This window comes from Lycium ferocissimum, chromosome 6 (assembly GCF_029784015.1).
Source record: "Lycium ferocissimum isolate CSIRO_LF1 chromosome 6, AGI_CSIRO_Lferr_CH_V1, whole genome shotgun sequence".
NCBI classification, from domain to species: Eukaryota; Viridiplantae; Streptophyta; class Magnoliopsida; order Solanales; family Solanaceae; genus Lycium; species Lycium ferocissimum.
The window spans coordinates 11,328,182-11,340,046 of record NC_081347.1 but is presented as its reverse complement, the minus strand read 5'-3'; the positions used below and the strand labels follow the sequence as shown (position 1 = coordinate 11,340,046).

At 30.0% G+C, this 11,865-nt stretch overlaps 1 protein-coding gene across 1 annotated transcript; it reads right to left on the bottom strand.

Moving 5' to 3' along the window:
- Nucleotides 1-9,974: 9,974 nt before the first annotated feature.
- On the bottom strand, nucleotides 9,975-10,920 carry LOC132060653 (protein IDA-LIKE 2-like). Its single transcript, XM_059453632.1, has one exon. The coding sequence runs from the start codon at nucleotides 10,699-10,701 to the stop codon at nucleotides 10,447-10,449; it is 255 nt and encodes an 84-aa protein (XP_059309615.1). The 5' UTR covers nucleotides 10,702-10,920; the 3' UTR covers nucleotides 9,975-10,446.
- Nucleotides 10,921-11,865: the final 945 nt, after the last annotated feature.

Here is an 11,865-nt window from a genome sequence, read left to right as displayed (position 1 = left end):
CCGATAGTGAAATTTAACTTATAAAAGTGTACATAGCTTTTGTTTTGCTGTTGCTAAAATTGAAAGAAAACGTGAAAGCAGTGAAGAGACCACAATATGCCCAAGGCCTAATTCAACAGTTGTCAATAATCCAAATTAAAAAAAAAAAAAAAATGTCCCCAGAAATGAAACTTCATTAATAAATAAGTTGAACCTTCTAAATCAGTTTAGCAAAAAATATCTGAACAAAGGCTGGGATATTTGAGTGGGCCTGCCATGGACTCGGGTAGACTGATCCATTCATTTTTTTGCGCGGATTGTCCTTCTTTTGGGGTGGTCTTTAAATTTTGTCCTTCATATTTGTGGTCTTTAAATTTTGTTCCTCATATTTGTGGTCTTTAAGTTTTGTCCTTCGCTTGGAAAGATAAGCGAATACCTAAAGTTTTGGATTTGAATTCCCGCTTAGGCATAAAATAAAAAATTAATCTCGCAAGGCAAGGCGGGGGGGGGGGGGGGGGGTAATGCGGATATGGCATACACTCTTTAAGGAAAAATTAAAGTTATGCCGGATCCGACATAACTAAAAGTCTCCCCCATAAGGCAAAACTGCATAGTTCTGCATAGTTTAGTTATGCCTTATGGGGATGTAGTTTAGTTATGCCTTATGGGGATGACTTTTAGTTAAGGCATAACCAAAAACAGTTTGTGTTTGGCCAATTAATTTAAAAAATACTTTTGAGCAGCAATGAGGGTTTGTGGTCTTTAAATTTTGCCCTTCGCTTGGAAAGATAAGCGAATACCTGAGGTTTTGGGTTCGAACTCCCGCTTAGGCATAAAATAAAAAATTAATCTCGCAAGGCAAGGCTGAGGGGGGGGGGGGGGGGATGCCGGATATGGCATACACTCTTTAAGGAAAAACTAAAGTTATGCCGGATCCGACATAACTAAAAGTCTGCCCCATAAGGCAGAACTGCATAGTTTAGTTATGCCTTATGGGATGACTTTTAGTTAAGGCATAACCAAAAACAGTTTGTATTTGGCCAATTAATTTAAAAAGTACTTTTGAGCAGCAATTAGTGTTTGGCCAAGCTTTTAAAAAGTGCTTCTATGTGTATTTTTCTCAAAAGTACTTTTCAAAAAGTGCTTTTGGCCAAAAGCTATTTTTTTTTCTTAAAATCGCTCGCTATACTCCCCAAAAACATTTATTTTCTCTCAAAAACTTGGCCAAACACCTCACTTTTTTTAAAATAAGCACTTATTGAAAAAATAAGTACTTTTGGGGGAAAAATAAGCTCGGCCAAACAGGCTATTAGTAAGTCTTCATATTCTGCGTGTAAGTGTCAATGTGGATAAACTAACTGTAACATAAAAGTGCTAGGTTAATTTATCATCAATATTAGATGAAAATATGGGCATAAAAGCATTGATATGGCAATTATAACATGTGGCGTTGTTAGAATTTTTACTAAGGAAATAGACACAAACAATCCAAGGGAATTTAACATATAATATATGTATACCAAAAAAAGAAAAAAAAGGAAAAAAAATATTGACCCATTTACTCGGTGTAATTTGTTGGCAAAAGAATGTCAACTAACTCTTGAACAAGGATATCTCTGTGACCTCCGTCCCCAATTACAACGCCTCAAGTTTTACCACTTTATTTAGTGTTTGATGGACCTTAGAAATAAATTGATTTAGAAAGTTATAGAGAACAAGTCTCAAATGATCTGATTATCTTGGTGGTTTCAAACCATCAATTCGTGTAAACACCTTTTAGGATTACTATAATCCTAAATCCGATCCCGAACTTACTAATGTAAAGTTATATAACCCTAAGGCAGTACTAATTTTTATTCCAGAACTATTTATGTTTGTCCAGCATACGAAACGACTCTTGCATTAAAATGCTAAAACTTTCTAATGTAAAATTTTACAGCCCTAAACCCTAACTTCTAAAACCTAAACTTTGTAATCTAAACTTATATAGCCCTAAACTTTCTAATGCAAGATTCTATAAACCCTAGCCCCTAATATTGGTAATGTAAATTCTAAAACCCCAGACTCTAAATTTCTAATGTAAAGTTATATAACATTATAACCCTTAAAAAATATGTAATTTTGGTTAAGACCTAAATTTAAGCTTTAACTTTCCTTTGTAAAGTTGTAAAAAAGAATAATAAAATGAATCGTAAAATTATAATAACCTTAACTTTCTAATGTAAAGTTGCCCGAGCCACATTTGCAAGCCCTAAAATCACGGTGATTGGGTATTATGCAACTATTTGTGGAGTAATTGATTGGATGGGGTGAGAATTAAACAAACAGATATTAGATAGATACTTTTCTGAAAATTTTGTTTACCCCTCAAACTTTAGTTTAAAATAATCAAACTCTTAAAAGTAAGAAATATACCTTTTTCTTCTTCTTGATTTACCATCATAATATTCCCCCATAACTAACTTTACTTTTAATGACTTAAAGAAAGCCATAATTTTCTCCTCTCCCCTCTCAAGTAGTTTGCCGTCATATCACCAAACTACCAAAGATAAACATATTATATTCATAAATACAATTCATAGATACCCTATACATGATATGGTTTTACATGTGCAAATTACAAATGATATATCAAACTAACGTTGTTAATTAACACGGATAAAAGTCGAATATCTGAAGATAAGCTTCGAATAATTATATCGGATTGAATCTAACTTACTTTTCTATTATAATTCATTGGGGTGACAAAATTAGCCGTTGCGCCTATTATAAGTCAAATTCAACCATCTAAAAAGTAGGTTGATTTGGATTAAATATGTAGCCCAAATTACTCATGAAAAAACTTGTTAATTTTTTTTCTAATGAAAAATGTTTCTCTATTTGCTATGTCATATATAAAGAATAAAGGTTTTTATTTGTTTTGTTTGGTAAATAAATAACTTATAAAAAAATCAGTTTGATAAGAGTTGGTCGAGTTTCATTTATCAACCCAAAGAGAACTGAATGACACCCATCCTGTCGATGGATTAAAAATATCATGTTACTTATAAGCAAATATTAATCTAATGAATACCACTATCTAATCTTTTTTTTGTAATTGAAAATTCGAGATTGAAATGTATAGTGATATTGCTATCAAGCGCATTTTATGCTATGACAAATTGTTTAGCTCACTTTGACCTAGTCGATTTCAACACATGTAATCTTTGGGCGGGTAATAACTTGCTCATTTGTTAACTCAACCCATTTTTATCCATTTTAATTCAACCCAACCCACCTATTAAACACCGTAACAATAAAGTTTTTTTAATTAACTTTATGCATTAATTTAAATTGTTTTGAAAAACATCAAATGAAACCATTTATGACATTCTTCTAAGATGACAATCTAATTAATAGCTTTTAGTAAGGGTGAATAAAAAAATCAATGGGAAATTCAAGTGTGTCATGATTCAAACTTCGGTCAGAATTCCTTTTTGAATATTAGGTTAAAGGTCTATTTTGTTTGTACAAATGGTTTTCCTTTTTTCAAAAAATTGAGTTGTTGACAAGCTTCTCTTACACACACAGACACACATGCTCACATACACGAGGTTTTTGATTGACAATATTCTCGACAATCATTTATTTGAAAGAATATTTTTAAGTATACAAGAAAAACAAAAAAATTTACGCGTGAAAATTTTGAAATTATGAATCCAATTGGTATTTAGTAATTGCACCGCCAAATCCAATATTGCTTCCATAATTGATATGCAAATACAATTCCATAATCACCAAAAAATGAAGTAATAAATTAAGATAAATGATGGTAGAAAAGTATAGACAATTAATAGTAACAATCATAATGTAACATTATGATAATTTAAAGGGGTGATAAAAGAGAAAAGGTAAAAGTGAGAAAGGAAGTAATCATCACGCATGGTTTAGACTGTTTTTGGGCCTCATAGAAGTAAGAAATGGGCCCATAGAAGCATAAGCCTTTCCTTCAAATGTCAAATCTTGGCCCACATAACAGAGCCCGTAAAAAGGAAAGGTTGAATACTCCCTTTATTCCAATTTATGTTGCCCACATTCCCTTTTAGTTTGTCTAAAAAAAAATGTTATTTTTCTATATTTAGAAATAATTTAACTTTATGAGATGATTTACTCCTAGATATTTATCTAAAGCTTATTTTGAATCACAAATTTCAAAAGTCTTTATTATTTTCTTAAATTTCATGTTTAATCAAATAGTGTCATATAAATTGGGACGGAATAAATCTTTTTGGATTAAAGTGAAATGCAGCTATTTGGTTGATTTGTACGAATGAAAGTGTTGCAGTCCTTTGATTTGATGTAAAAATTGTAAAGCCTTGAGTATTTGATTAGATTTAGTTGGCATTGAAGTTTAATTTAGGATTGAGACATGTTTGATTTGACATTAGCAATGAGTTTGTAGTACTATTTGTTTGGAGTCCAACTGTCCATGTAATTAAATGTGTGGTCTAAAGTGCATATAAAAATGGGAGTTTTACAAGACTACCCCAAACGGGATAACAAAAATTATCCGCTAATACTCATTTATAAAATTTATGCATTAACAAATTAAATAACATATACTAGCTTTGTACATTAATACCTTTAGGGGTCGTTTGATATGCGGGATAAGGTGGGATATCCCAGTATTAAGTTTGTCATTAATTTTATATTCTGTTTGATACAAGATATAGATTTATTCCAGGATAATTTTATACCTTATACCAAACAAAGTATAAAATGAAGCTCAAAACTAATCATGAGATATCTCACCTCATTCCATCATAGTTAGGATTATTTTATTACACCTTTCTGATGGGATAAATTAGTCCCAGGACTATAATTCCGGGATTATAATACTTGAATAATTTAGTACGCGTACCAAACGACCCCTGAGGGGTTGCTTGGTTTAAGGGATTAGGTGGATTATCTCGGCTTAAATTTTGAAATTAAATTTATGTTTGATTAGAGATATTAGTTAAAACAGTATTAGAATCAGAATTATAATCTAGATAATTTTATCCATATCAAAGTTGGGATAAGTTATTTAGGTTATAGTCTAGATTTTAATCCCAAGATAATAATCTTAGATTATCCCGATTTTAAACCAAACGGCCCCTCAAGGTATATAGTTATGTCAATTCTAAAATATTGCATATCCTGAAAATATACAACAATGATAGTATTTAAAACACATTATTCTATACACATAATTTTAATTTAAATGGTTGAACAAGGCGTCAAACATTGTATGTACTTGGGAGCTCGGTGTGTAAATCTCATCAATTAAGCATCTCACATGTGTTTTAGGATGTTTTTCATGTGATTCGCCCTAGAGCAAGTCACATGAAGCTTCTTAAAACACTGATAAGTTACTCATAAGGTTTATTTCATAAATGGTCACTTAATTTTCATTTTATTATAACTAAATATACTGAACTAATTTTTATAAAGAATAAATCACTCAACTTTATCTTACTCTCATGAAATCCATTAAGCTATTTTTTGTAATAAAAAAATAACTCAACTTTACCCAAGTATCACATGCTAAAAACATCTTAACATTACCTTTAATATGCTTAATTGTTGCTCAAATTTGTTAAATAAATTTTATCCCCTAATATAATTACATTAGTTAGCAAAATTTGACAACAGATTTTGTGATTGAATTTAGGGACTAAAAAGAAACGTATAATAGTTAGAGGGCTTACTTAGTACTTTTAAAAAGATGTAAATACTCCTCCAGCCTGCAATCTTCTGCCTGAAGCAGCTTAATTAGGGCAAATTAATTCTTCTCATCTACTTGACAGTTAGAAAATTCACAAATAATTTCAAAAATTTGAATATGATTTGTCCTCCACTTTTTCTGAGTAATAAACAGGCATTCATGTGACTTAAAATGCACATGGGTCAAATAATGCATTATGATTAATAAACTTATTAAAGAAAACAAAAATTGACAATGAAATTAACTTAAGAGGTCGTTTGGTTGGGAAATAAGCTATCTCGGGATTCTTTATTCTGGGATTAGTTATTCCACCCTTTCACAGGGATAAAATAATACTACAATTCCAGGACAACTAATCACGGGATTAGTTAGACCAGGATTTTATCCCAACCTAACGTGAGATTAACTCTTCTCAAATTTAACCCCGAAATTATCTATTCCTTATCCCTTGTATCAAACAAGCCCTTACTGTTAGGTCACAGGTACCAATCTCAACTCTCAAGTTATCAAAGAAAAATAACTAAATAATAATATTAATATCCTCTCATAGTTATCATTTTACCATCTATACTTTCTTTCATTTTGTTGGCCCATAATGAAATCTTGATTTTAGTCATTCTACAGAATTATTACAATCATTAGGGAAAACCCCCTCCCCATACAATACAAAGAAAATTAAAGAAGGGTAAAAAAAAAACTCTAGTCTAGTATCGCAAAAAACCAAGATTTTCGTATTTTACTTGGTCTAGTATATTTGATTAGTACTTTAATAAAATATAAAAATTGCATATTTGAGGTATTATATAATTCCTAAATATTCTAAAATTAATTTAATAATTCTCTAGTGTACGTTGTTCTATCAGTTGGTTAAATTGATCTCGATATGTCCATTTCAATATTTGCAAATACTGGTTTTGTCATGATTTTTAATAAACACTGAACTTCAATATTTGAAATGAAAGTGAAATATTGAAAAACTTGTTTGATCCGAATATTTCAAGCCTCGCTCTAAAATCTTTAACTCTTTTTTACAAGTGAAATTTATGTTTAAGCACAATTTCACCAAATATTCTTTTTCAACTTCAACTTCAACTCCAACTCCAACTCCAAATTATTATTATTTTTCAGCTTGAACAAAATATATAGTGTTCAAGTGCCTACTAAGATATTCAATTTAAAACAAAATTAAGGACCAGTGTTTAATCTATTTAAGAAACCTTAATGTACTAGCTACTCATTATTGGAGAAGATTACAAACGAAATTGCAATTACTCTTACTTTTAGGATATTCAACTCTAAACTTTGTCAATGGTAAAATAAAATAGTTAATTGTAGAACATGATTAAATTATAGATTTATGTATATGAAGGATAAGATATCTAATTACAAACCCCTGATATATTAGTCAATGGCGCATTGACCATGTGACATTTCTTTTCAAGGATAAGAGGGGAAAATAAAACCAAAATATGAACCACATTGACCATTAATATTTCCTAAAAAGCTGTTGAGCCCACCCAGAATTTGCAGTTTCATAATTAAATGTGCTAATTGTAGCTTATTAGGGAAAGTTTTGATTCTTTATATTTACTTTTGGCCTTGAAACGTGGAAAAGATTTAATAATATGAATTACATTAAAATATATAACATTTAAAAATCCTAGTCAAATGATCTTTGTTAACATAATCCTAAACAATGGGGGTCCCTTAAACATAAAACAGATCCATAGATTTAAGGAATAGCACCAAGTGCCTACAATATTTCATTCATTTTTTATCTTGGTCTGAATATTTAACTCTCTTAATCTAACTTTAGCCGAAAGCATGTAATAGTGTTATAAAAGGATTCGTTTAGCTTGCTGGTAAATGCAAAATCGCAAAGGATTACTTTAAAGATACTAATTTATTTACGCTACCGGTATAATTTAACTTATCGTAATAAATTGATCACTTAGTATGAATAATTATAGTATCTTTTAAGTAATAGATAGTGTAAAGTTGATATACGGATATAGCAAGTTAAAATTAAGCATATAGGACTGAAGGATAAAGAGTTGGGGTTTGTGATAATAGTTAAGGTGACATCAAAAAGATTATCGTATCATAGATTAGAAAAAAAAAGATTTGGTATATATATAGCTCACTTCTTTTATTTTTTAAATAGAATAAAGTAAAATATTCTTCCAAAAAAAAAAAAAGGGATATGAAAGAGAGAACAGATTAACATAATGCATTTTTTATATGGACAAATTCATGCTAGATCATACATAGTATGATAAACACAGTAATTTATTCGAATTCCATTGTCCAGATACTCTCAATAACCCATGTGTGGATGTCCATTATTTGATACTAGCTACAAAAGAAATAAACATCTAATTTTTATTTCTCAGGTAATTTGCTTTTGTATTTCTGAATTTCCTTATTTTATAATCTATTATCCCCTTAATTAAACTTTTTTCTTCAAACTTTGGATACCATGCTTTATCGCCCTGTGTAAAAAGCAAATAGTAGTACATATATTTACTAATATGTAACTCTTTTAGTAGCTCTTTTTAACTTAAAAGTATTGGTTCTTATCATAGGACATTTCTGTAGGGAAAGTCATGAACAATAATGGGGACACATTTGTCTTAAAATCATTACAAAAGCCATACTAATTATATTCGAGAAAATTCGGTGAAATTTTACTTTTAACTGCTCATTGTAGTGATTAAAGTAATGAAAAGAATCTGCGTAATTATACACAAATCAAGAATTATTCTGGTACATAATTAATAGAATAACACATATACGAAAAAGGGAAAGGAAAACAGTACAAGGGAAAATAAAATTGAAAAAAAAAAGGAAAAAACTCTCCGATATCACTATAAGAGAATCACAAAATTAAACGTGGTATCCGTGCCAGTGGGAGAAAACATCTACCCATGAGATTAGTCGAGTGCGCAAACTAGTTGGGACAGCTGAAAGCGAAAATGACATAATTGTACTTTATGATAAATAACAGTAGTGAACTGATCAAGAAAATATGGATGATGAATACCCATTTCACCTTGTTATTTCATCAAGTTTTCCTCGAGTTCTAGCAACAAGCACATTAGCATTTCTCATACTCGAAGTGCTACATAATTGCAATCTGAAGAAAAGAGATTTATCCCTGAATAGTTAAAATAAAGTATAATTATTAAGAAGGAAATAGAAATAGAAATAAAAATAAAATATGATGACATTGCCAGCATTATATACTTGGTATGCATACATACCCAAGTACGGCATGAGTACTAAATATATAGTTTACGTGCGCAGCTGTATCTATGACATGAGATATTGATATCAGTACTACACTAATAAATAGGAGTAAGTAGCTTTCACCGGAATTTCCTGTTGACATTATTAGTCACAAAACAAACAAAAAACTAAAAAGGATGGAGCAATAATTATACTAATAGTACTATTTATATCCTTTTATCATTTTAATAAACAAAAGTCCTCGTGATTATGATTTATGAGTGATTTCAGATCGAGCAAAACTTTAGAATTACCTGCATATATTTGAAAAGGCTTAAATCTTCTTTGCAGGATTATTATGTAACTTTAAGTTATACTTTCAATTTTAATTATTTGACCAATAAGAGTCCTCACCCTTAATCAGAGATTTCAAGTTTTGAGCTCTGAGTGTGGATTTTTTTTGTTAGAGAGCATTCCTCCCTTGAATGAGTCTTTCAGAACGGGATTATTCGGGGCTATATACAGGGTGAAAGATAAAAAATAAAAAATAAAAAATAAAGAGTTTTTTTGCCATAAGCGCATAACTTGATATGACAAAAGAAAGACTATTAGAGTAGTAGCAATTGACCCGAAAACAGAAAGAAAAAAACAAGGTAAAAAAATAAACACAAAAGTTGGAGGAATTAATTAATTGCCAAGCCTTTCTAGAGGTTATCTATGCATGCTCGAAAATTAAACGAGAATATAATCGAAGATTATTGTATGATGGTAATTGGTAAATAATTTTTCAACTTTAATTAAAGATCTCGAGTTTGAGTCTTGAAAATATCTTCTTTGATAGGAAGCGCTTTGCCTTGAAAGAAAAAAATTTCTAACGCGAATCCAAATCATTCGGACTCTAAAACATATATCGAATATTGGACAGGAAACCTAATAAGGAAAACTTAAGGTAGAATGACAAGAAAATTAAAAAAGTTCAAACAGAGCTTGAAAAGAATAAAGAAGAAACAAGCAGAGCAGATTTTCTACAAAAATAAAGTCATCTCTTCTTGTATTTTCATGATCTCTTCTATGTATACAGAATTACATACACAGCTTTTCAAAGCATAATAATTAAGAGCAAAATCAACCTGCCCACCCCACTACCCCTCCTCCATGCTAGTGATGATTAATTATATTTTGATCCACAAAACAAAAAAAAATTGTTCTTAATTCTTTTTCCTCTTTTCATTAGTTCCCCTTCTAGTCACCATGACCAAAAGAAAACCATAGAGCTAAATCAACCTAACACAAGCCCTAGTGTTAAATCATCAAAGAAAAAAAAAAAGTTCTTGAAATTACCCAAAATGTACAAGTGTTCATCCAAGAAATTAAGAAGAAGAAGATGCATGTGTCACCTTGATAATAAAATTAGTAGTACCCTCCCATGATTAAAAAACAAAAAAACAAAAAAAAGCCCCAGTATTTAAATTCTTCAATAATCTTCATATTCTTCAGGGTAATCTCCAAGTACTCTTTAAACCAATATCATTGTGTTTTCTTGATGGACCTGAAGCTGGAATTGGGATTCTTTTAGGCAATAAGTTCCAAAAATGACCATGATGGTAAGAGTTTTTTGGGTTATTTATTTGATTGAATACTTGTGAGCTGCTTCTTGAACCATGGCAATGACCAAAAATATAGATTAATATAATAGCCATCCAGAAGAGTAGAATAAGAGGTACTTTCCTTCTGAAGAAACTGATCATTCTTGAAAGCACTATAGACAATTCTGAAAGAGTTCAGAAAGAGCAGAGAACATATGGAATATTTTGGAAAAAATCAGATGCTTCTTCTACTGGCAAGTAATGTTAGAAAGAAATAAAGAAGAAGAAGAAGAAGAAGAATGGAGAGATAGAAGTAGAAAGTTTTGAAAAGTTTGATAAGGCTTTTTGAAAGGGGCCATTTGGTTTGGGTTATAGAGAGTAGTGACTTGATAGGCAATTGAATAAAGTGAAAAAAGAATAAAAAGGAAAAGAATTATTATAAGAAAGAAAGAAAAAGTAGGAGGATTTAAGTTATATGCATTATTTATATTATCATTTTAATTTAACTTGTCATAAGAAGTTAATTATTATAGTATATATTATTTCCTCCATCTCAATTTATATGAGCGTTGACTAATTTGAAAAGTCAAATAATTTTTTCTTTGATTACGATTTTATCCAATTCTTTTCATATATTATGAATTATTAATCATACAGACTTATAACACTTTTCATGTAATTTTTAATATTTAAATTTTATTATAAAATACTCGAAGAAGCTATATTTGAAATTAAATAAAAAAAGAGTTGTTTGACTCATCAAATAGGTCAACTTTTATATAAATTGATCGGAGGGAGTATAAGTTATCAATCAATGCTTAACACAATTACATTTAACATGAGCAGATAATGTCTTCTTCTACACCATCAATGCATATAACTAAAGGGCCTTTTGGACATAAATACTTTTTTTCCCCGAACATTGTTTTGTTATATATTGGAATGATTTTTTAGTTAGCTTTGTAGTATGAATTTTTCAAACTCATCAGGTTTGAAAGAGTGGTCAATGAAAAAAAAAAAAGTCACTTACAAAATGTCAACTTTCATTCTAAGGACCCGTTTGTCTATGAGAATTATTCACTTTTTTTCAGATTTTTTTTTTACTTTTTTCGGTGTTTGGCCATAAACATTTCAAATACAACTTGAAGTTATATTTGGAAAACAACCAAAACCTTGTTTTTCACTTTTTCCATTTTCCATTTTGGACCTTTACTTTTATTTTTCTGTTTTCAATTTCTACCCCAAAAGTTTGTATGTTGCTCAATTTTTACCCTAAAAGTTCATACAAATTTTTTCACTGGTCAGAAGCAATTTATGCTGCTCAGT